This window comes from Mycteria americana, chromosome 1 (assembly GCF_035582795.1).
Source record: "Mycteria americana isolate JAX WOST 10 ecotype Jacksonville Zoo and Gardens chromosome 1, USCA_MyAme_1.0, whole genome shotgun sequence".
Taxonomy (NCBI): Eukaryota; Metazoa; Chordata; class Aves; order Ciconiiformes; family Ciconiidae; genus Mycteria; species Mycteria americana.
This window is the reverse complement of record NC_134365.1, coordinates 86,680,060-86,704,073: the sequence shown is the minus strand read 5'-3', so window position 1 is coordinate 86,704,073 and position 24,014 is coordinate 86,680,060. Positions and strand designations below refer to the sequence as shown.

The window sequence follows — 24,014 nt, the reverse complement described above, 5'->3', positions numbered from 1 at the left end:
TACACAAAACAAATCCATAGGAAATTGGTTGTTGTTCCATCTGTAGAACTTGTTGGTTCCCATGCTCATGTGAAAACAAAATGGTGCTGACTTTTTCTTTTTTTTAAAATAAAACATTTCCAGCCTGCATAATTGTGAAGAAAAGTTTGACAAAGTGTGATCTATGAAGTTTTGTAAACAAGAACATAATTAAAAACAATTGTAGATACAGGCAGTCACAGTGCCCTCTTAAAAAGAGCTGCTGGTTTTCAAGAGTCTTACTTACAATTGAGGTTGCAATACCAACAATTTTTTATTAGGCACTTTATTTTTAATCTAATTTCAGGAAACTCTTTATTACTTCTGGTAATATTCCTGCAGATATTTTTTCAAAATATGGAAAAAGTTAAATAGGGCAGAAAAGCCAATTATGACCTACTGTTTGAGCACCCTAGTATGCTTTTTTTTTTTTTTGTCTCTGTGGTGCCTCTGCCATGGCTATGGCCATGGGAATAATTAACAGAAGAAATTACTGTGATGTTTGAGATGACCTAGTAGGAGGTCCCCCAGCAGACTGATGGGACCAGAATGAGTCAGGCTGAGTTACTCCAGTGCAAAATGGAGTGGTTAATTTGGCCTGGGAATTAAACCTAATTTTTAGACAGATCTAAAGCACTCACCCAGTTGTAGGTAGTAGCCCTCTACAAAGGCAAAATGCTTTAAACACCTTCACCTAGGTCTGCCAGAACTCATTTTACCATTGCCTAAGACTGGTACCACATAGGAAATTCTTTAATTATCTACAAAAATTGTGACTGAACAATCATTCCAATCCATAGGTCAGTCTCATGACTCACGATTACCAAAAGCATTTGCAGAAAGTACCATGTCATCCTGCTCCCTCAGATTATCCTCTTTCAGTGCCTTTGCTATGGGACTAAGTCAGTACTAAGTAAGCATTTTTCAGATTTTTCCAGTCTGCTACTTTCCCTTCCTACTCTGATCTATACACATGAATCCACATGATCCAGTTCACTGTCACCAAATAACTGTCATTATACTTGAGAGGACTAAAAAAAATGTGCTTTTCTGTGGAAGAAAACCCTCTCATTTTTAAAGGTCATCCCTGCAGGTCTGGGATTAGAAGTGCAGGGAGCAGGCTGTGGGTGTACAGAGCTGCCCATGGTCCATCTATGAAGCTGCAGGTCTGACCCCTTCCCCTAGGACCAAGCTTCTCTGCTTAAGAGCCCAGCTGCTCCACAGGCTGACAGCACCGACCTGCTCACTCTCCATTCATCTGCAGGTGGGGGCAGCGGAAGAGAAAGGGAGGGAGGGAGAGGGAGGGAGGACACTGCAACCTATGTGAATAATTGATAGTGCAGGGAAAGGAGAGCAGCTGGGTTCCCTGTCTCCATCCGCTCACCAGCTGGGGATGAGAGATCCTTGCTCAGGTAGGGGATGAACAGCTTAGCTGCTTTTATTCTCATCTTGCCTGCAATGCCAATTAAATATATTTTGCATCTAGAAGGAACGGGAGCAAAGACAGCTGGGGGAGGGTTGATCCAGATCTTCTCTGCTGCTTACGTGGCATTGTGTAATGGATGGACCTTGGGGCAGTTTCAGCTCAGGAGGGAAAGTGGCTGTATGCTTTTTAAAAGACATTGTGCTATCCTGCATTGTGTACAGAAGCAGTTGGACAGAGAGAGAGACAGTGGAGGTGGGGAGAGCAGATGTCTGTGTAGGAAATGAGACAAACTGGAGAGATGGAGGGGCATGAAAGAGGGTCTGTCTAGACTCAAAGGAATCCCACCCTGATTCTGTCAACCTTTGGCATATCATGATGAGTCCAAGTGGGCAGTGGGAGGTGCTGTCTGTGCACATTCATTACTATATTTAGAAGCTGTGTGCACAGATCTGTGGAAACAGCTAATGTGAAAACATGTATGTTTCTATCTGTGGCTGCATCTGTGAGTTTGTGACTACTGAGTGTAATATTGTAGTAATACCTAATAAAAAAGACAGTTTCTGCCCTGAAGAGTTTACTGTTGAAGGATATGCTGCTGTGTTTATGTGGTACTGCGCAGCTTCTGTGGAGCTTCTGATGTTCTTACAATGACTCAATTAATAAAATTGCAGACATCAATTTCTGTGTTACAGCTAACACAGACTTTTCCTATGTGAGCAAGATAAAATGCTAATGCAGTTATAAGAATGAAAAAATTCTGTTACAAAAAACTGGGAGAATACATAGCAAAAGGTATAGACACCAGTTACTGTAATACATATATTAACATATCTACAAGGATACCTTGAAAGAACAGAAACTTGTGTACGAGTCCCTAAACCACACAGTAACTATAAAATGCATAATGATCTATGCAAATATAGACAAATATGTGGATTACAATGTGAGACTATAAGTACACAGAATTAATCATATAAGAATGCAAGTATCAATAGGAGCTGAATCTACTTAGTACAACTGAAGGCTTATATTAAGTGATATTGTTGCATCAGCTGTGTAAATAGTAACACCTGTTAGCTTGATTATAAGTTGAGGAACAGTAAGGGGAAAGGGGGCCTGTGATTTGCTTACATGTGGAAGTGATTTATTCATATGATTATTGCTACAGATGGCTAATTAGAACAGTAACGAGGGTATTTAATAATTGTTTGCTGGTGGGTCTTGAGGGCTTTGTACACAACTGGAGTTGCACAGGAGGTTAGGTAAAGCTGTGAGACAGTTAAATGAAAGGTGAGCCTAGTGTGGTTCTGTATGTGAACAAAGTTGGCTCTTGTCTGAGGTGGCAAGCTGCTGAAGAATGGCAGAAAGGCCTGGGCCTCTGTATACTTTGCTTTCACCATGGCCAGGCTTGCTATTGCTGCTGATAATGACCCTGGGATGGGGGAGGGCAGTAGTTACTGCTGGCAGCCCTCTCTAGTGGCAGAAAATAACGTCTCTTCCTCCTTCCAGGATGCAGCAGAAGTGGCAAGCTTGGCTCTTTGCCTTGGCCCAGTCACACCTCTGCTCAGAGATTCAGGTGAATGAGTAAGAACTGCTTGTGCAGAGAGCAGCTGCTGTATTCAGTGCCCTGGACCCGTCTGGGAGGCATTTGGGTTGGCGTGAGGAGGTGGGCTGTATGAGTTAGCCCATATTCCAGCATCAGATCTGCTGGGGAAAAAAAAAAAAAAGAGGTAGACAGGAGGAAATGGGAACACCTGGCCTCCATGCAAGTTCCTAAAAACAGCAAGTGGATCCTTTCTTCATCCATTCAACATTGTCACCTACCTTGATTGATTCCTTACTTCTTACAGTCTTTTTTCCCACCCACAGACCCTTGAAGCCCCCATAATAATTTCTATCCAGGTCTTTCATGAGTAGAATTTATAGGAAGCATTAGGATGAAATTGCTGCACTCTTATCCCTAAAACTTTGATGTAGCTGCTTGCTTTCTCTATTTTTTTTTTACCCATCTATATCAGCTGTCTCATACTTTCTGTCTGGTCTCTCTGCATTCTACTTTCACTCTTCCTTTGTGTCTTTTCCTAGCTCTCTGGCTCCTCTGTCAAATTCTATCTCTCATTCTGTGTTTCCTACTGTTCCCTTAGTGAGTTAGAACAAACCCAGTGTGAGGCAGACACTTGGTGTAAGGTTGTAGCTGCTGCCTTTTTAGGTCTTGATGTAAAGAGGAAACATGACATCATCCTGTGGAATGAAACTGGAAATCACAGGAAAAAAAACATGTCCAGAAGAGCTCTGTGTTCTTATTTAAAAACAAGTATATGCATACTGTTGCAATGGAAGATCATGTTCTCATTTTCAGTTTTTATCAGGAATGACTATCTACTGATGAGTGAATGCAAATACATATGGTTAAGGGGTTTCTGACCCCTCAAAATTTGAGCTTCCCTAGGGAATAGCTTACATGTTAGATCAGTGAGCTATTTCATAATGGGGATGTAGAGCCAAATCTCTGTAGTGCTTAATGTACATCAGCTCCAAATACTAAAGGCTAGTGGGTCTGGTATCTTCTTAGTCTTCCCTTTAAGGGAATGGGAAGTTGAGGATTGCCTTGATGCTTACTTTTCCCACTGGATACTGAGAGCTTGGGGAGAGTTCTTAATCTACAGCAGAGTTGAATAAGGGACCCCTCCGCTGTCCTTGTCCAATACTGCTTGTCTTACCATCACTGACAACCTGGAATACAGCTTCCTCGGCTCGGCTGTCCCAGCAGAGTGCTCCTGCAGGTTGTGCACCATCAGAAAGGGGAAATGTAGGGGGAACTGATCTTCCACAGCGGAGGAGGGGCAGAAGTCATCACCCCATCCCCCATTGTCTCATCTTCCTCCATCTCTCCTCCTTCTCCTCTCCGTCTTTCCCTGCGCCGCTGCCCGCCCCGGCGTGGCGTGGCTGGGGCCCAGTCCCAGCTGTGAGGTGCCCTTTGCTGTCTCTCCTTTGAAGTCCAGCTTGGGAGGAAGAGGAGAGGTGGGGGCGGGAGCCGGGAGGGAGCCTGTGCCCTTCTCCATGGCGAGGCAGGAGGAGAGCAGGCTTCTGAGGAGGGAAGCCGGGAGCTGACTCAGCGGAGCAGTCCAGCATGTTTTCCCGGGAGCGCGGCTTCCCTGCCGGAGCCTGCAGAGCGTATGTACTGGTACCGGTACTGGTACCGAGCGGCCCCGCCTGGCGCCCTGCCTTTCCCCCGGCAGCCCGGCGACGGGGCAGGGGACAGGCTGGAGGCGCTTGGGGGGAAGTGCTGGAGCGGGTCCTGCCCCCGGCGGCGGCGGCCTCGGCCGCGGCCGTGTTGTGGGAGCAGGAGGAAGAGCCCTCGTGGGTTGCCTGAAAGAGCGGGGAGCTGAGGAGGGGGAAGGCGATAGCCGTGCCCCAGCCCGGCAGGTCCGGCTCTGGCTTTGGGGCTGGCGGCGCGGAGCGGAGAGGCCGTGGTCCCTCCGTCTCTGGGCCCCGCTCTGGTCGGGAGGAGGTGGGCGAGTGAGGCTGGCGGTGCTCCTCTTGCTGAAGGGAAAAGAGAGCGCAAGTGAGGCTCGCTTGCTTTTCTCCTGCCTCCCCGGGAGTGGATGGGTTCTCCAATTTGGACTTCTGAGGAGGTGGGAGTGCGGATGCGTGGCGAGGTTAATTTCACTCGGGAGTTCTCCTTTCTCCCGTCCCGCAGGAGAAAGGTGGGGAGTTGAGAGCTAGCTGGGTTCTCTGGGCCTTTTCGGTACCGAGCTCCCCAGCAGCCAGAAAGGGGAGCGCAGCCGGAAGTGAGGTTCCTGACTGGAAGTCAAGAGTCTATGGGCAGAAAAGTTTGTGACCAGCTGAGAGTAAACTGCATCTCATCTGTAGCGGTTGCTTCCTTTTCCTAGTTCTCTCTTGGTAACTCCTTTTCTTGAATTTTAGGAATCTGTGTGTGAGCAAAATTCAAAGCCGTAGTTTCTATACATATTGGTGTTAGTAGAGTAAGCCTATTCATGTCATGTTTTCAGCTGTCTTCACTGAATACCTAAAAATCTTATTTGGTAGAGCAAATATGCCTCTCTAAGGGAGGAACAAGGGAGTGAAAGAGCAGAAGCTGTTGCTCAAGCGAAGTGGTTGCCCAGAATTTTCCTTATGAGCATTTCAGGCCTGTCCTTGTTGTTTCAAAATACCTTCAATTCTGATTTGCCTGACACTTCTAGTGAGTGATTTCAAAAACATATCAGTGTCTCATTGCAAGAATCACTCATCAGGCTGGGATTCCAGTTATTATACTGTCATTCCATAATTAGATGCAAATTGTGCCATATTGTTTCTCCTACTGGAACGCTTCCAGATTAGCAAAGGTTTTTACAATAGCTGTACACCTGCTTCCTTGTGAACTTTCAGGAAAATAGCTACCTGAGGATTTGGGGCACTTGTCTCTTCAGAGTGCAACAAATCCCCTTTACCTCTGGAATGCTTATTAAAGGTGGATGAAAGGACGTATGAAATCTGTCAAGGCCAATTTGTGTTTTTCTCAGAACAAATATTTGCATTGACTTAGTTATTGAACTGGCTCAGCTATAGCAGATGGGAATGATTTTGAGAGAGCTGTATAGAGAGATCCCAAGACTGAAATAGAGGATGTTGCCAGATGGGAATACAGGACGTGAGCAGAGTTGTGTGTGTGGAGATGGTGGCTTAGAGGTCTCCAACGGTGCTTCATGCACCGTTGCAGAATTGAGAGTGGAGTCTTCAACAGTGGAGCAGCAGTGCCTACTTTTAGTTTGGCTACTTACTTGAAGTTAACGCACCAGTTACTGTCACTAGTAAAATCCTAGTTTAGTCTTTAGCATTTTCTAGGCCCTCTGCTTCCCCTTGTTGCCATTTTCTAAAAATAAAACTTCAGCAAGTATACATATTCCTCTCCCAGTCTGCAGAATTGCTTTACTTTTTCAGAAGGATGATATTCTGCTTCTCTGTGGTCAAAGAGTTCGAAGTTCCAATTTGAAAAGAAGTATGTTCTCTTTCTATAAATAAAGCTTAGTTCTTTTCATCCCAGAAGTTAAAAATTCACAAATGGACTTTAAAGCAGTAGTTACAATGGCCCCAATTTTTTGTGATATTTTGTAAAAGATAACATAAAATCTAAGTCATCCTCCTGGATTTTCAAAGTCCCTCAGCGCATTCCTAATCTGGGGTAATTATAGAATTGAGAACATCTCTAAATGTATAAGACGACTGGTGATTTTGGCAACTGCTGGAGTCATTTTAACACTAGAACTATACTAGGATTGAATGGTAAGGAGCAGTTGCTGCACGAAGTGCTCAGGTCAGTCCAAAGTGTAGGAATGAATTTATGGTGAGAGAACAGGGGCAGGACTGGCCACACTGACCTCGTGTAGGAGCTGCCAGATTTCCATGATGCAGGTGTGTATTTTATTCTTTACTGAATGCTTCAGGGTTCAAACCAGTGACAGCCAAAGAAAAACACTGTAGCATGCAACAAGGCCCCAGGGCATCCAGTTGCACAAAAGTTCTACTATTACACTTCTCTGGAGATGGCTAGTTTCTGAAAATGAGAATTGATCAAATTAAGCTCTTACCTTTTTAGCGTTCACAGACCAGAAACTTCAGCTTTCTAAAAGAAACAGTGAAAATCTTTCAGGTACTGCCTTGGACATAAATTTTGTTAGTCCCAAACATGCTTCAAGTAAATGAATTAAATGGTAAGTAAAGCATGTGTTGGTATAATATTAATATTCATTTAAAATACGTTTGCCATCCAACTATTCCCATATTTATGTGAGGATGTCAAGACTAACTCCTACATCTTCCCTCCCATATACATTATGGATTTAATCTTTAGATGCATTACACAGATCTCTCTCATTTGAGTTTTAGGAGAAAATTGTGGGATGGAAGCGTTGTGTTACTTTGTGTAGATCAGCCTATATACAAACTACATGATGCCATTGGGCTACCCAAATAAATTCTGAGTTGTCAGAGAATTGGTGGGCATAGAGATTCTTGGAGCTTGTAATAGAGTGTGGATTCATGATTACAGAAATATGTTACACTTCCATACAACAGGGAATGTAGCCACTGGGTTCAAAGCAAGAGTCTGCATGACTTACAGATACCAATCTCTTAGTATGGAAGCAGTAGGAGTCATGCATCTAACAGCTAGAGGATAACAATTCATGATTGCATTATATGATCATGTAACAAACAATTCATGATTGCATTACAAAGTGGATGAGCCTTGTCTCATATTAGAAACCTGGGCTTTGTTCCTAGCCCCACCTATGTGACTTTCACCATGAGTTAAACTCCGGTTGTGACTGCTAGTAAAATCTGTGAATGGCATGGAAAGTTTATTAGCGAACAGTAGGAGTGCTGCAGCTAGTAGTGAGACTGTCCATAGTGCAATGGGCAATGCAATATTGTCTTTTAAACTACAGTGTAGTGTTTGTGTTATTTTTTTGTTTTCTCTTCTGTGAAATCAAGTAAGTGCTGCTGCTATTTGTATGCACTGCTGCTCCAGCAGGGGCCAAAATAATAATATATTTTCAATAGAAGGTGTGCAGACAAAAGCCCATCTAATGTGCACACTGACTTTACCAGCAGTGGTAACACAGAATCATGCCTGCATCTCTCCTGCAGGGTGTATCAGTTCTGTTCTGGCACCACTTCTGTTATGTTTCTGTTTTGGAGACTAATACCCAGGCTGTGGCAACTGGGGCTGTCCTTTAGGTGCCAATTTCAGCAATATTTCAGAAATTTCAGCTCTTCTAATATGGTTCAGTTTTGGGATCTGATCCCAAAGCTCCCTGTGAGACCTGTCTTTATTCTGCTGCAAATCTATGATAGAGGAGGAACTTGGCAAAAAAGATTGTTCAGTGCTTACACAACGGTTGTGAGGAAAATAGTGTGTGTGGACAGAAGCAGAGCAGTCAAGGCCAGAAGATTTTTGCTGTTATATCCAGGATGCTCGCAGGTGGCAAGTGGTAAGTTAAGACAGCTCAGGGAATCTCACAGGGAATGACAGCTTCCTCATAGGCAAGAAATGGTCTGGGGAGAGGAATAGTAAGCAGAAGGCAAAGGAGGCACTGCAGGCAAGCACTGGCATCTTCAGTTCTCCAAGAGTTAGAAGTTTTTCTTTTTCCTGCCCCCGCCCCCCCCCCCCCCCACCTCTGTCTCTTGCAGGAGGTCTGAGGAGGGGGTGCACTGCTTCAGTGATGTTATAGACTCTCCCACCCAAGGCTTTCCATGTCCTCTCGCTCCTGCTGTCCCCAAGAAGGTAAAAGCAGTCCGTGTTCCTCTGGCTCAAGGTTGGAATGTGCCTTGAACCACTGAGCAGAAGAAATGACTGAAAGCAAACTCGTGTGCATGCATGTGTTATAGCTATAGTTGCCCACTTCTGTGAGAATCCTAAACTTGTTCATTTAATCATTTCTTATGCTATACTGTATCAAGTCAGTAGTCTGACCCATTGAAAGAGAGAAATTATTGATACCTGTCCGATCAGGTTCCAGGTTAAGCTTTTGCAACACAAGCTGAGGACAAGTTGGCCAGTTGTATTGTCCATGCTATCAGTTAAGGAAGAACAATTCCATCTTGTCTTCGGCGAGCAAGTAGTTTTCTGTGCCAAAACATGGAAGGAGCTGTTGGCTCCTTCAATATCTGGTTTACCACAGAAGATAAGGTTAGCTTCTGCAAATGTTAAATTCTTTTCCCTGTTGTCTTTTCCTTTTCACAGACTGTGGACTTGTTTGAGATGATTGAAAAAATGCAGGTAAGGAGAAGTTATTCTGTCAAACTTTGGGATCTCTTGATTTTTCACAGCCAAACAAATAATCAGCTGCTATTTGTCTTGTTACTTCACTCCCAATACCTTTTAATTTGGGCTTGCAGAATATTTAGCTCTTCTAGGCCCAAGCTCCTATACCTACTCTTAAATGGAGTTTCAAAAGCGTTTTCCTGTGTTCATTTTTTCAACCAGCATGATGGAAGGAATAGACACAAATTATTATAATTCTGTCTGTTCTTTGCAGAAGTGTGATTCTGAGAGAAAATCAAAGTTGCATTAAGGTATCTCTGTCATCTTCGTCAAGAAACTATGTTTCTGCTGGGTAGCAGCTGCTAATGACAGGTGATTAATGGGATGTTAACATAACTGCATTTAGCAAGGTCAAACGGTTTAATAAATAATTACTGTAGGTCCTGTCTTTAACTTGCACAAGAAAGAAGGACTCTGGCTTAATTCTCTTATGGAAATACATGCATTTAGTTGCATATATTACATCATAAAATTCAAAGAGTAAAAGGGAAAAAACCAACCCTGCCCTACCAAATAAAGAGATAGTAATTATGTATGTTATATATCTAACAACAAAATCTTTAAAACTAAATTTTTCAGATGATCTGTTCTCAAAGCATCCTCACAGACTACCAATATTTTCTCTGAGTGGTGCACCTTCTTTAAAATGCTGTGGTTATCTTTGACCTAACATAACATGTAACATGGCACATAATGCCTGCCTTTTATTATGTGTGTGAATTAAACTTATAAGAAACAATTAACTTCTTTTCTGGAATTTGGGTGATCACATTATGGCTATGAGGAAAATGCAAGACATTGGTGGGCCTATAAAGGCAAGGAGGTGGAAGGTAGCAGCAAAATGCTCAGTACAGAGTTATGAGGCTGAAGTACTATTTGGCAGACTAGAAAGGAGAAGTGGGGGAAGGAGGGGCTGAAGGTATATCTTCTCATTCATATGTAGACAGACACAGACCTTGAAACCACTGTACTGACACCCAAACTATGTTTGGGATACATGCTTAGTGCTTTAGAATACAAAGTTCTGTAAATGTGCCTGGCTCATTTAACTCTGTGCTAGAAAGTAAGCTTGAGCATGCAGAGCTTCTTGTTCAGTTCAAGCACATGTTAAAAGGTATGACAATCCTTTCCAGGCCTTTTGAAATCTGTATAAGGAAGAATCACTAGCAGATGTCCCTTACTGGAAGATGGTGTTGCTTAAGATTCTCAGTGTTTCTCAGCTCCCAGTTTACTGTATGAAAACTGTCTCTCACTGGATTTGGACCTCTTTAGTTAGAGATATAACAGAGGGAGCTGATCAGATTTTCCAGCATATGTAAACCACCTAATTTTGCATCTATATTGGTTTCTTAGCTGCCCATTGTTAAGACCATATAGTGGTGGTTTTTTTTAATTTAGCTTGTTTTGTCACCTGACTTGCACTAGGAGAATTAATAACTACTGCTTAAGTATGACAGAAATTTTTTGAAAGAAGGGAAGAGAGGTATTTTCTGAAAGAAAAAACTCCCCACTCCAATGTTTCTTTTTATTATTTGTTGTGATCTTTCTTTATATTTTTACTAATTCTTTATTTATTCTTTCTTTGTTTGTTTTGCTTTCCCTTTCCTTCCATTTGACTCTGGCTATCCTTTAAATTTATTGAATCATTCTTGAAAATTAAATCTGGGATTTTCATTAGTAATCAAGTGAGTAAAAGCCAAAATAGGAGACTTGGACATTTTTCCTGTAAAATAACAACAACAAAGCCACAGGATAGAATTAGTGTTTGAGTACTTTAACAATCGGATTGGAGTATAATTGTTTGAAAATTAACATAGCCATTTCACATTATGTGTGATGAATTAACAGGTAAAGTTGTGCTCTCTTTTTAAACTGAAACCTGTCCCTGAGACCTGGGAATGAAGCTTGCCTTTCTTTTTTTCTTTTTTTTTTTTCTTTTTAATCTTAATAATCATGACTTGAAGTAAATGGGCTACTGGCCGCATTGTTCTCTGCATACAGATGTAGTGAAGTCACAGTTAATACTTTGTTAAGGACACTTAGGAATACATTGTTGCTAGATGGCTCTGCAGTGCAAGCAGTTGGAAAGCAAACAAATCTTATTTCAGCCAATAAACCCAGATATTTTAGGTCTTCACATACTTGCCTAACCAACCCCTCTTCACTTACCTGCTTTTGTCTTTTAAGGTGTGATGTTCACTACCTCTATTCTGCATTCATACAGTTTCGACATATCTTTCAGTCTTATTTTCTCACGACTACCTTTATGTTTTTTTTCCTGTGTCCCCTTTTATATCTAAGTTGTCCATTTTGAACTAGTCCCCTCAAGGCACTGCTCTTTCCCCATAAAAAACAATGTGTTATCATAGTATTGTTATGCCATGTTGGACCCAACTGTGGGTCTGGATGGCTTTTTCCTCTGCTGTCTGTTCTTTTATCCTGGTCAGGCCAGGTGTTTCCCCTGTACAACACCCTGGGAATATCAGATTCCCAGAGCGATGCTGTCTCCAGTAAGCTACCCCGGGGAGACAGTGAGGGAAAGTCTTTCCTTAAAGGCAGTGCTGCACGCCAAACTGGACCAAACCAGAAGGGTGTCTCAACAGGTGGCTGAGACTGCTATGGTTTATGCCTCTCCCTTTTGAGGAATGATACTGATCATCAACCAGTTCTGCCCATGCTTTGACACTTCAACAACTTATGCTGTAAGTTCCCTGCAGTCCTGGTTACCCTCTAAAAGAAAGCTTTGGACCATACGGCCCAGGGCTGCTTTAGATCTTTGCCAGTATCTTAAGCTTCACTCTAGAGGAGAGGTTGGTAGATTTAGGCCTGTGTCTTCTGCTCCCAGGCTACCAGGAGCTCCTTTAACAGTGCAGAGTCATGGCATGTGCTGGCACATTCCTCCACTCTCTGTAGAGGCTCCGATGCAAATAGCAGCTCCTTTACAGCAGCCCAGGAATTTTCCCCTCAGGCCTCTCTGAGATACTGATCTTCTACCAGGACCTCCTTTGAAACTGGAAACTTTTTGCAATTATCAGATCTGCCAAAAATGCCAAGGAAGGGGAGAGAGATCCTACAAAATTGCAGTTTCCCAACCTCCATTTCCATGTGCAGAAATCCCCTGGTGCATAGCAAGTTTGTCCCGGTACTTTCCACAGTTTGTTCCAGAACGCTGGGGCTGCTTTGTACCTGCATGTCTTCTGTCTCAATCCTATTTTGATAGAGCATAGGACTTTCTTGCCCCAAGTAACTGTTCCAGAGACGCCTGTCTCAGAACCTAGCCTTCCTTGTGAGCCCCAACACACTAGGTTGACAAGTTAAACTCCAGATCACATCAACAAAACATCCATTTGGACTTATATTTAATGCACTCCACTTTCTCAGCTTTATGACTTCCCCAAATGCAAAATGGTTAGTACTACCTCTGCAAAAGGTAAAGACCACTTGTCAGCCTCTGTTACATCTCAATTTCACAACCTACCACGTCCTGGTAATTTGTTGTTCATTTTGTCAGTGCTGCCTACTGACATTACAATTTGAAACAGATCTTCTGACATTTCCCTATGAAGAATAGTTCTAAGCTGATACTTGTTCAGGCTCCTCTGTTGAAAATATAAATTGGAAAAAAAATTTTTTTGGGGGCGTAATTCTCTCTAAGCTTGGCTTTTATAGTTTGATCCTGTGTCACCCTGTAGACATTTTGGCAAGCTTCCTTCTCCTAATATAGTTAAGGAGAATAGGTTTTTTTGCTGTTGTTATGTTATCTGCAGATTGTTCCTCACTTGCTTTACTGTGTTTCTATATTTAATCAACTAAAATTTGTTGTTATCGCTATTTTTTGTGTTTGAACTCAACTTCAGACTTACGAAGAATGCCCTCATGCATCTACTACTAGTCTCCCTTACCCTGAAGTTTAGCCATGCTGTTTTACTTCTGGTGTTTCTAAGAGTTTTCTTTGAAGGTGTTATGCATTTGTTGTGAGCTCAGGGTCTGGCTCCTCATAATTTCATGAAGGTTTAGCTTTTTTTATGGCTCATTTTTACGTTCTTTTAATAAGCTTTCTCATTTTTCTATAACCTCATTTTTATGTGTACTGGATGTCTTGTTTGTTTGTTTGTTTTGTTGCTCCTGCAACAAAAGAAAATTATTATTAATCCTTGATCTAATGTTGCTATTGCCCAATGTTAATGTTGCTATACTAGCAGTTTTTTCGCCCTATATGGCTGGAGCATTGGCCCCAAACTTTTGCTCTTGAGCCTCTTACATCTCCACTGTAGAGCTCCACTCAGATGTACATATTTCTACCAGAGACTAGTTTACAAGCTAGTTCCACTGTAGAATACTTGCCTAGACATAGCTGTTATAAATCAGATCCTGTTTATTTTTGGAACAAAGTTGAGAGCTGCTTATTCTGTCTGGAATCCCCAGTTAGACACTCCATTAAGCAGTCACTGACGGTGTATAAAAATGTAGTCTCAGGATCATGTTCTGGTATGAGAGTTACAAGATTTAGGTGGCAGTAGTTGAATACTCATGTATTGTGTATAAGAGAAAGCTACAACTTAAATCCTGGTCTTGAGCTTCCTATCTGACAATGCAAATTTTGCCGCTTACTCTTCTGTCTGTATTGATGCCCACTTGGACTATGGCCGTCGTTTTATGGGAGCCTGTTGGCCCCCATATCTTTTTGGCTTCTTTTGTTTTGGGCCTCTGCTCAGTCCATATGGGGGCTCTCATTACTAAAATTTTCCTATTCCTGTGTGCTTCTGCTGCAGAAGTGTGGTGGAAGTGAGCTAGTCTTGCCATGGTTAGAAGGCAGAGGGTGGAATAGCCTTAAAGAGAATCAAGCCTGGATACCAGCTGCTGATTCAGGAAGAAACTAGGCATCCAGTAGTCTTTTGCCCTGCCATTTCAGTAATGGTGCCTAGGAAAGCAGATGTGCAGGGCTTTGCTACGTGGCTCCTTGCTGCCTGCAGGAGTCTATTGCACTAGTCCGATGTATGGATGGAGGGCAGCTCTGATTTTCTGTCTTATTGCCAGGAGACAGATTTGTTCCCTTATATGGATGGAAGCAAGGCACATAAGCTGCTTAAAAGTCTTCTTGCCTAGCCCTAATCCTCAAAAGAAGTGTTTGTTACTTCTCTTAACCCCACTCTGAGGTTCTCAATGCTCTGCCTGACAGTATCTTCAAGGGAGAGGGAAGAGTACAACAGGAATTAATGGTCTGAAATACTGTTCTTTCACATTTTGTCTTTGCCTCTTCCTTTTTTTAATTGCTTGGGATAGGAAGTGAAGTAGCTAGAATAGATTAGAGAATTAAGTAAGAAAATCAGTTTAGGACATTGCTTTTGATTTCTGCCAGCTTTCTGCTTTTTAAGAGATGTAAGGTTGGGAGGCTTTTCAGTTTTAATGCCAAACTAGGGGACTGGCCAAGTTCTAGCTTTACTCCTTCTGTTTATTCCAAACTTCCATAAAATAGAAGATTACAGAGAGACACCAAATATGCATATTGGGGATATGGAGAAGGACACAGAGAGTAAGTGAAAAAGACACGCTAAACCATAGGATTCACTGTCTGTGACTTTCTGTTTCCAGGGGAGTCGTCTGGATGAACAAAGATGTTCCCTTCCAGCTCCTCTCAAGGTCAGGCCAAGTTGTTGCCTCCTAAATTGCTGAGAATGGCAGATAATAACTGACCTGGCTTGCAGTGTATTTTCATCTTGGAGTGAACAGGAACAGGAGCCTACAAACAGCCCAAGAACACATATATGTTTCTCTCTCTCTCTCTCTTTTTTTTTTTTTTTTTTGAGTTGCTGCACACGAGGGTGAAACTATGTAGCTGGAACAGAATCAATACTTCCCTTTTACAAATTTAAGTGGTTCCAATAAGTGTTTAATATTATTAACAATCTTGAGTAAATAATTTATTAAATTTTATTCAGTTTAAGAGCTATAATAATATTTATGAAACCACATTGCATTTATTTCAATAGTCTGCTTGAGGGCTTATAGATGCTACTAGAAAGCTGGTCTGTTTCCCTCAATATTGGGCCAATAAGAACAGATTCCCATCTTTAAATTCTCATCTCTTCCTCTCCATTCTTTCAGTCTCAGCTCAGGCACAGTAACCTTAAAACCAACCTTGACCTTGAATTCAATCTTGGAATGACGTAAAAAAAAAAAAAATCCACTTAGAGAATTGGTATAGCTCAATTCTGACGGAGGTAGTCAGTGCTCTTTGTGGTGATGGAAGGGGCATCCAACTGGCATAAAGTGGCTCAGATACTCCTCCTATTCTTGCAGTCATGCCTCAGCACTGCTCAGTTGTATACCACAGGTCTAGCTATGGAGATGACACAACCTTGATCTCGCTGTAAATACAGTACTATTTCTGCCTGCAGCTGTCTAACACTGTGTGGAAGGAAAGGAGAGAGGCTCTCACTCCTAACCTCATCCAATTCGCCTATAGCTTGACTACATCGTCATTTTGCATGCCTGTATTCTGTGTAGTTTCAAGGAGGAAGGTGGGTGAAATCTGACTCCTAAATTTATTGTTCTCAAAGTTCTATACTATAATGCTGAGACCTGGGAAATGGAGTCTAACCTTAAATCCTAAAGTAAAGCTCTAAAGATGGACTAGGGCAGAATGAAAGCTGAGGGCACAGCTTGTGCCATCATGAGACCATGGCACTTTAAATGATGTCACACATTTTTGCTAATGGTCTCTTCTGATTTCAGACAGAAGAGGAGTATATTCCTTACCCCAGCATCCATGAGGTGAGTTAGTACTGCTCTTCTCTGTTTTTCCTTGGATTTTACTAGCCTTTCAGCTTATTGGCCTTTCAGCTTATTGGCCTTTCAGCTTTTGTGTTCTGTGTCCTTCTAAATAGGTATTACAGAAAGGGTGGCCATATCCTCTCATTATCTTACCCCAGTTTGGGGGCTACTGGATTGAAGGGACCAGTCACAACCTCTCCAGCTTGAGTCCAACTCTGTCTGATGTACCCTTTCCCTGGAGTGGTAAAGTGAAACTGGAGAGTGACCCTACAGCCAGGCTGTACCGCAAACATTTTCTGGGGAAGGTAAGGGTGATCTTCAGAGCCTTCTCTGCCCACCCAGCCTCAAGGCTGAAATGTATCTCAGGCTTTTCCTGATGGACTTAGAAATAACTGCACAGCCACTCCATTTCAATTCCTCATGATGCCTTGAACTAATGTAAATAAGGTACATACTACCGTATAGCTAGTAGTGTGTTAGGTTGGTCCTGTCCCCTTGTGATATGTGCATCATCCTGTGCATTAACAGGAGAGAAAGGTTTGCGCAGGAAATGCCTATATTTGGTTAAAAAGCTCTTTTGAGGCTCCTGGACAGATACCAACCTTGGGATGACAAGGGGAAAAAAGTCTAGTAATATTGGAAATGGAGATGGTATTCTTTTTAGAGGGGACTTCAGCACTGATAGTGCAAGCTCCTCAGTAGTAAGAAAAATGGTCCATTTTCCTCAGTGTATATAAGTAGCAAGTATGGTCACCACAGGATGTGTATGAAGAAACTGGAAAATGTGTTTTATAGTTGTTTGATTTAAGTAAGTTTGGTGCTAAGTGTTGCCTGACTTTAAAAATTTCAGTCTGACAGATAGGGAGACAAAGTTTGGCCTCATTAAGTGGATATTTGTTGGCTGGCCATTAAGGTCCATCTGGCTTGGCCTGTTTAGAGAATTGATTGATTCCCAGACTGGATCTCAGGATGATATTAACCATCAAGAACAAGTGAGAACAAACCAATTATCTTTTCTGAGATTCAGTTCATGGCATAAGGAGATAAGAAAGCCTGACAGGTATACTCACGCTGCATCTTATTCAGTTGTCTCCCTCTGTGACTGCTTAGTAAGTTCAAAACCAGGAAGAGGTGGAGCTTTGGGCAGTGCTGGGGACCTGTTCTGCAGTAGTTGGACTTGTCTGAATGATATTGTGTAGTATGCAACACTAGAAACCGATATTAATATAATTTCTATGTAAAGTACCCTTCCTGGAGGCTTCCTCTCTAGACTGACAGATCTGCTGTACAATCTGTTAATGGACATTTATCTTGTAACATTCTGGAAGCCTTGAGTATGCCAACTGTAATTATTTTTCTGTCGTGGTAAATTTAGGGTTGTGCTTGAAGGTTTCCAGAGCCAGCTAGGATGAGAGGCAAATTGGGATATGATTTTTTCAGTCTGATTGTAGGATTCACTGCTGACCTGATATCACAGAATCACAGAATGGTTGGGGCTGGAAGGGACCTCTGGAGCTCATCTTGTCCACATGCCTGCTCAAGCAGGGCCATATCATCATTGTTCCTTCCAATTGAGATCCAGGAATTCCCATACCATTGGACTCGACATTTGCAAAGTGCCCAACTATCAGTGCTTCAGTACTACAGGAAAACTCCTCTCGCCTATATTTCTTCTTTTCTGCAGTGTCCAGTGTTTCATTCTTTGTCTTAATTGACATGAATGTGCGTCTGTTCCATTAAACATGCAAGTTTTTGAGCAAGCCAGTGTCACAGAAAACTCTACCCATGTGCAGAAAACTTTACCCATATCTTTACCCATGGCTTAAAGGCTTAGGTAAGGAAAGAGCCCAGAGCTTTTCCACAAGGAGAGTATTTCTTCAGTTCAAAGTTAAGAGAGACCAGTGATTTTGATGCTGTGTGGATTGGGTCTTTTTCCTGCTGATAACATGGGAAGGTTATTTCATAAAGGTAAAGAAAGGTGTCTTGCATGCTTTGAATAAATGAACAATTCTTAGCTGAAGAAGAATCCATAAGCATAATGTGAAGGGAAAGGCATAGCCAGTGGTTTAGGGAATATCCTTTAAGCAAGATGGGAGATTAGAGTATGTGTGGTATTACAAACTTAGTATGTATGTCTGTGTTGTGGGTATGCACATACTAGGTCACTCAAACTTGGACAAGTCTTTTGACACTTTTTGCAGAACACCTTATAGCAGATCCTATAAAACAACCACCAAAGAAAGAAAGTGCTAGGATATACAAGCCATAGCTCAGTTCCTTTTTATTGTTTCATGGTCTATATTTTATATGATGATTACACACTAAGATTCATTTTGCCTGTAGGAAGAAGGCTGTAAAACCTTATGTCTTATACTGTGGGAATTATTAAATGTCTAGATTGTTTTTCAAGACTATAATAAAGAGAAGTAGCCTGAAGCCAGGAAGGATTTAATAAAGGTATACATTGGAAATACCAGTGAAAGAATCTTAGGGTGGAGTTTCACAAGCACTTGAAGCTGGCAGTGCTGATGAGAGAAGCTTTCTTGCCATACGTTCATATGTGGTCATGTATTTCTCCATTATGCTGTCCTTTCTTTGTGCTGGTTAAAGTATTGCTGGCAGTGCCGTGAACCGTTAGGGAACTGACTCGGTGGAGTCCTCTCAGTGGAAAGAACTATGTCTTAAGTTATTAGTGTGAAATTCTAGCTTAACCTCAGACAAAGAGGTGGAAACTATTTGAAGCAGTCAAAGGACATTTTTATTATTAAGTATAATTGTAATGATCTCTTTTGTTATTTTAAAGTCTCTCTAATTTTGTTTCATTACTACAAGTCTATGATTTTAGTAAACGTGTTCTCTCACTTGCTGAGACTGCAGGTCTTCTCATATTCAGGATCATTTTCCTCTGCTTTGGAAATATGTGTGTTTTGGAGCTTGTTACTGTTTTCCTGTCATGACAAGCTGACATCAGCCCAAGATTTTTTTTTTTTTTTTTTTAGTTTTCTCCAAGCAGAGATGCAGGGAGGGCCTGCAAGGAGACAACCTTATCAGGTATTATTTCAGTACCAGCCCAGCCTTAGTGGTTTTGTGTTCTGCAGTTGCCAACAATGGCAGTAGCTTCTAGGTCCTTGTCATCTGACTGACAAACAACACCTTACACTTTTACGAAAAGAAGGCTTGCTGGAATAACGATGCCACCTACGCAGTACTGTAAGTTTATTAGTTATCTATCACTGTTGATATGTTTGGATGTTCAGGTATCATTATCTTCCTGTAGGCCATCACATAATCATTTGGCCACCAAAGCTGCTTTTCTTCCTTCTTCAGTATTTTACCAGGTGGCCAGAAGTTGCCAAGTTTTTTCAAAGTTAATTTTTTTTAAATTTTATTTTCAGTTGTCTTGAAGGAAGAGAATGGGCTAATGAACCCATTTTGAATCCTGTAAAGATCTTTTAGTGTTCTCTGGCTTCCTATGCTCCTGTTGCTAAAGAACTGATGAAACATACCAGGTCCCATGGGGAAGACGTCTTTTACTTTTGTCTGGTTTTTTCATCTTTGGTGCAATTGCTGCTACTGAGTAGTGAAAAATTATTCTATTTCATCAAAAAACCCAAATTCTATTTCATCAAAAAAGCAGCTAAGAACATGGCAGATGTCTTAATAGCTTTATAACTTCTCAGGCAAACTGTCAGCACTCCTTATGTATTCTGTTAGTCTTTTCTCCTGGCCCCATGGAAGATACTTAATTGCTTTTACAGAGATTCATCTGAAATCCCGAACTTCCTTTCAGACTGCTTTAAATGTTACAGAAACTGCTTCTATGGCTGAACAAATCTGTCATAGGTCCTCTCAGCCAGGGTATCTTGTCACTGCTGAGTTGCAATCTTCAGTATTAACCGTAAAGCCTTTTGATGGTTCATCTCTAACTTCAGGACAGCTAACAATAAATGCTGTTGTACACTGAAGGACTCTCAGTCTGCCTTCTGTTGCCTATGTGTTTTTACAGAGAAAGAAAATCACAGGGGGAAAAAAAAAGTCGTAATGAGGAAATTATAGGTTTTTTTCACACATACGATTACTCAGATCTCATTTTAAACCCAGCCTTACATTCAGGATCAAGCTAGGCAGCCAGAGTAGCTTTGACAAAAATTCAATTATTTTTAGACTTCCGCTAATTCTGGTGCCTGTTCCCCTGTGAAGATTGCAGCTCTGCCTGGTTATGCTGGCTGCAGAGCTGATAGCCCAGTCTCCAAAGCAACCGACAGCCAATGTGTCAGACCTGCTGGGGTCTGGCTTAGAAGTCTCATCAAGAGGCATCCTGTTTTCTAGTCTTTGCAGCTCAGTGTTACTTTTGGCTGCAGTTAACCTCAGGCTTTGGCTCCTATTCCTTTGTTCTGCCTTCTAGTCCTGACTTTTGTTGCCATTGTGCCATCTTTTTCCTTAACAGCCTGTCTTGGGCATCCACCCTAGCATATGACTTCTTTGGTTTATGGACTTTGTTGATTCTAGACTTCAACTGACCATTGAGCATGCTCTTGTTTTGCTCCTTGAATCTGTTTATTCCTCAGCTGCTCTGTCTTTCTGCCCTTTGTCACTACTGCACCTGATTCTTGTTCACATCCCAGAAATCTATTCATATCCTGAAAGTCATGGTCAGGAGAAATAAACTGTCCTCTCAGCCTTTGTACCCTCCTTTGATTTCAGCTTTTCTTCCCACGTACAGGTAAGTTCAGTCACTACCATTAACTTTGTGTGACAGATCACACTGGACTTCTGTGATTTGAACACTGCAGCTGGAGGCCACATTATTCTGTTTGCCTGTTTGCTGCTCTTTACTTATATCTTATCTTTTTCAGGACCCACTCATTAGGTCTGCTTCAGCAGAAGGTAGACTATGCTAGCACCAGAAGCCATGAAACTTCTTCCCCATAAGTCAGTAGCAGGGCAGTTCTAGGTGTTGGGAGGTTTTTTTGTCTCAAAGAGGAAGTGAGGACAATCGTTATCTCTAATACTTAAAGAAGTTCAATAGCTTCATCTTCACATCCAGGTTCAGAGTAGTGACTGTAGTCTTAGTTATTCCTTTTTATTTTAAAGAGGGGATTGGTTTATGTCTGTTGACTTCAAGCTGCCTGCGTCCACATAGATATCAGAGTATTTCATTAGATGTATCTTTATTTCACAGTGAGTCAGAACTATGACTAATACAAAAAATTGTTTAGATTTTTTTTCTCCACAGCAAAAGGCAATCTCACCAGTGTGTTGAGAGAGGTTGCAATCCACCAGAGACAGAACAGACCTTCTGTATTTTCTAGGCAAAAGGCTGAGGAAGGAACTCTCAGACTAGCAACTCTTTTTGATCCAATTATACACTTTGCTCCCATTGAGTCCTTATTATTAATTGTGTCCAGAGTATTCCTTTCACAGAACACATTCCAAATTGCACAAGTTCTGACTGTACAACTGGACACATAACTTACTGTCCCAATGCATAACACTTTTGTGTCATGCACAAGGATGCATTTATACAGTGCTTCCTATGATGCTCCCTCTGAGTCTTGCAATCCTGGTTACTGGCTTCATGCTCCCTGGCCATCTTCTCAGGTAGCAAGTGACTGTCTTTGATTTGAGATGACTGCTAATCTGGTGGTAGAGCAGCCCATTCATTTTTTGCAGGGGAATGGTGTTTTTTCTCTCTCCTCCATTTAATTTGACTGTGACAAACACTTTGCATTTAGGCTGAGGAGATAATTTCTACACCAAACAGCATAAAACCACTGGTGTACATCAAACAGAATCTGTACACGCTAAAATGTATGCAGAGTACTTTGATTATATCTTTCAAGTAAGTTGGTGATGGGCAACACTATCATTAGAAAATATATCAACAAACAAGATAGCAGTTGATACCTCTTCTCTGTGAAACAGTTGACAAGTGGAATTTGGGAATCCAGCTCCCCATTAAAGTGTGTGCATTTTATCTCCTGGGAGCATCTGACTTCTCAGTGAGTGGACAGAACTTCTTTTTCCTGCAGAACCACAAGTGGGAAATCCAGCTGGATATCTTGAGGTACATCATCTGGGATTTGGAAAATCCCAAGATTTGTCTACAAAAAATACCAAAAGAAAGCCTTGATTTTTTTTTTTTTTTAATTTTTTTTTTCTGTTGCCAAAACTGTTCTGCACTGAAGATATCTGTGGACATGTTCCTGATTCCACTGTCAGCACATTGCTGTATGACTTTCTCCACCATGATTTTCATGGTCCCAAGGCATAAGGAGGCACTGGTAATTCTGCCTGCTATAGAGTAGCTGAGATGATTTTGGTTTTGGGATTCTTTATTTTGTTTTATTTTGCTTTATTTATTATTATTTCACTTTGCTGAGAAGGAGTCTTACCCCAGCTTCCATCATTGCTAGCTCAGAAGTACCATACCAATCTCACTATATTCTCCTGGGTTGGAGCTAAATACTGGAATGTACTACTCCCCTTTCAACAGAAGTTCTTATTAGCAGCAAGAGATTAAGATATTAATCTAATCAAATCTAATGCAAAGAGAATTGGATCCCCTGCATGACATTCTCATTGGTCTCTCTGTCCTGGTTATACCTCAAACCCAATAATTTTGGACTTGCTGAAAGCATGAGTTCAGTCTCAGCTCTTTGTTTGGTCAGAGTTTATGTAGCGGCCAGCTCCAAAAACTGGCCATAAAGTGGTTTTCCACTAGGAAGATGGGAGCGATCTAAGCATTTCTGGATGATTCTACCTATGTATTATTCTCATTGTGCTAGAGGTTTCCATTTACATCCCTTGTCAAAAGGCTTTAACCTTTTGAGGTTAGTGGTTATATGTATCAATATATATGTTATATACATAAAATGTATATCTATATATATATAAAATGTGTATATATATATATATCAATATATATTGATATACCCAGGTCATTGGAACATGGCTGTATACCCAGGAGAAACGTATGGCTACAGCCACTTCTATATACAGCCTGTGAAAATGTTTGTATTCTGATTCATTGTTTGACTGAATGACTCTGTTCAAGGCACACTCCACTAAAGCTCAAGCAGTTTTAGTGGCACTGCTGAGAACAGTCTTCATCTGCAAAGTAGTTACTTGGAGCTCTGACTGCATCCTCCCTGAGATGTGAGTGCCCTTAGAGATCAACCATTTGGTATAATGATCCTGCCATTAGTGTTTGTGTAGAAAATTCTCATGACCACATCCAGTTGAATGTGCTGGAGACCACTACTTAGTCATGCAGAGTCTGAATGGATACAGGGAATGTCCATGAAAGATATGAATTTATTTACAAGAAATTCAATTTCTTCAAAATGTGTTGCTGAATGTTCTCATCCTATTCCTTCTCGGGAGCCCTTCTGATGATGGACAGCTGAGGAGGAACTGACCTGACAGTGGATGAACTTTGACTGATATGCTCATGCACTGATCACCAAGGGGGCTGGGAGACAGCATATATGCATGTCTTCAAGCATGCCATTGCTAGTTAAAGAAAAAATTAGCTAATCTTGAGTGGCAGGTTGTATGCAAAAAATCTGGTAAACTTCTCTGGGAAGCATGTTGGGAATAATGTATTTTGGCTTCCTGTTTTCAGGAGCACCAGAACTTTTACTCCAGTGACATGTCCTTGGGCTACCTGGTACTTTCTGTGAAGTATGAACAGATCGAGAAACAGGAAAATCTACGCCTATTGCTGAGGTAACAGTGCCTGTTGTTGAAGTGTATGTTACTGTGCTGTGTCTCTCATCTTACCTTGAACTTCCTCTGCATAGATATGGGTGTGAATCTGATGTCTTCCTCCTGGAGAGGACTGCAAAGGAACCTTTGAGCCTTCTTTTCTTGCCTTCCCCTCTGAGTTTCTCTCAGCAGTTTCCTTCAGGAAGCTGAAGTGGTGTTTGCAGGCACATCTTTATAGTTCCTGTGTGAAAAACATCT

The 24,014-nt window shown here is 41.6% G+C and overlaps 1 protein-coding gene across 37 annotated transcripts in view; it reads left to right on the top strand.

Moving 5' to 3' along the window:
- The first annotated feature begins 1,117 nt into the window (after window positions 1-1,117).
- The window catches only part of LOC142413637 (rap1 GTPase-activating protein 1-like), a 74,879-nt gene continuing 51,982 nt past the window's right edge, over window positions 1,118-24,014 (top strand). For 6 of the 37 annotated variants that reach the window (XR_012776894.1, XR_012776895.1, XM_075510011.1 and 3 more), the window contains exons 1-8: window positions 4,312-4,618; window positions 8,639-8,732; window positions 9,192-9,227; window positions 14,865-14,912; window positions 16,008-16,046; window positions 16,160-16,351; window positions 22,235-22,330; window positions 23,674-23,777. Coding sequence is in view for 26 of the 37 variants with exons in the window: in XM_075510011.1 (XP_075366126.1) it covers window positions 4,575-4,618; window positions 8,639-8,732; window positions 9,192-9,227; window positions 14,865-14,912; window positions 16,008-16,046; window positions 16,160-16,351; window positions 22,235-22,330; window positions 23,674-23,777 (653 nt within the window). In the remaining 11 variants the exon portion in view is untranslated. Of the gene's footprint in view, window positions 1,283-1,337; window positions 1,431-4,024; window positions 4,228-4,309; window positions 4,619-8,638; window positions 8,733-9,191; window positions 9,228-11,827; window positions 11,975-14,864; window positions 14,913-16,007; window positions 16,047-16,131; window positions 16,352-19,122; window positions 22,114-22,234; window positions 22,331-23,673; window positions 23,778-24,014 lie in introns of those variants that run through there. The other 31 variants (XR_012776873.1, XR_012776872.1, XR_012776871.1 and 28 more) reach the window with 19 other exon arrangements.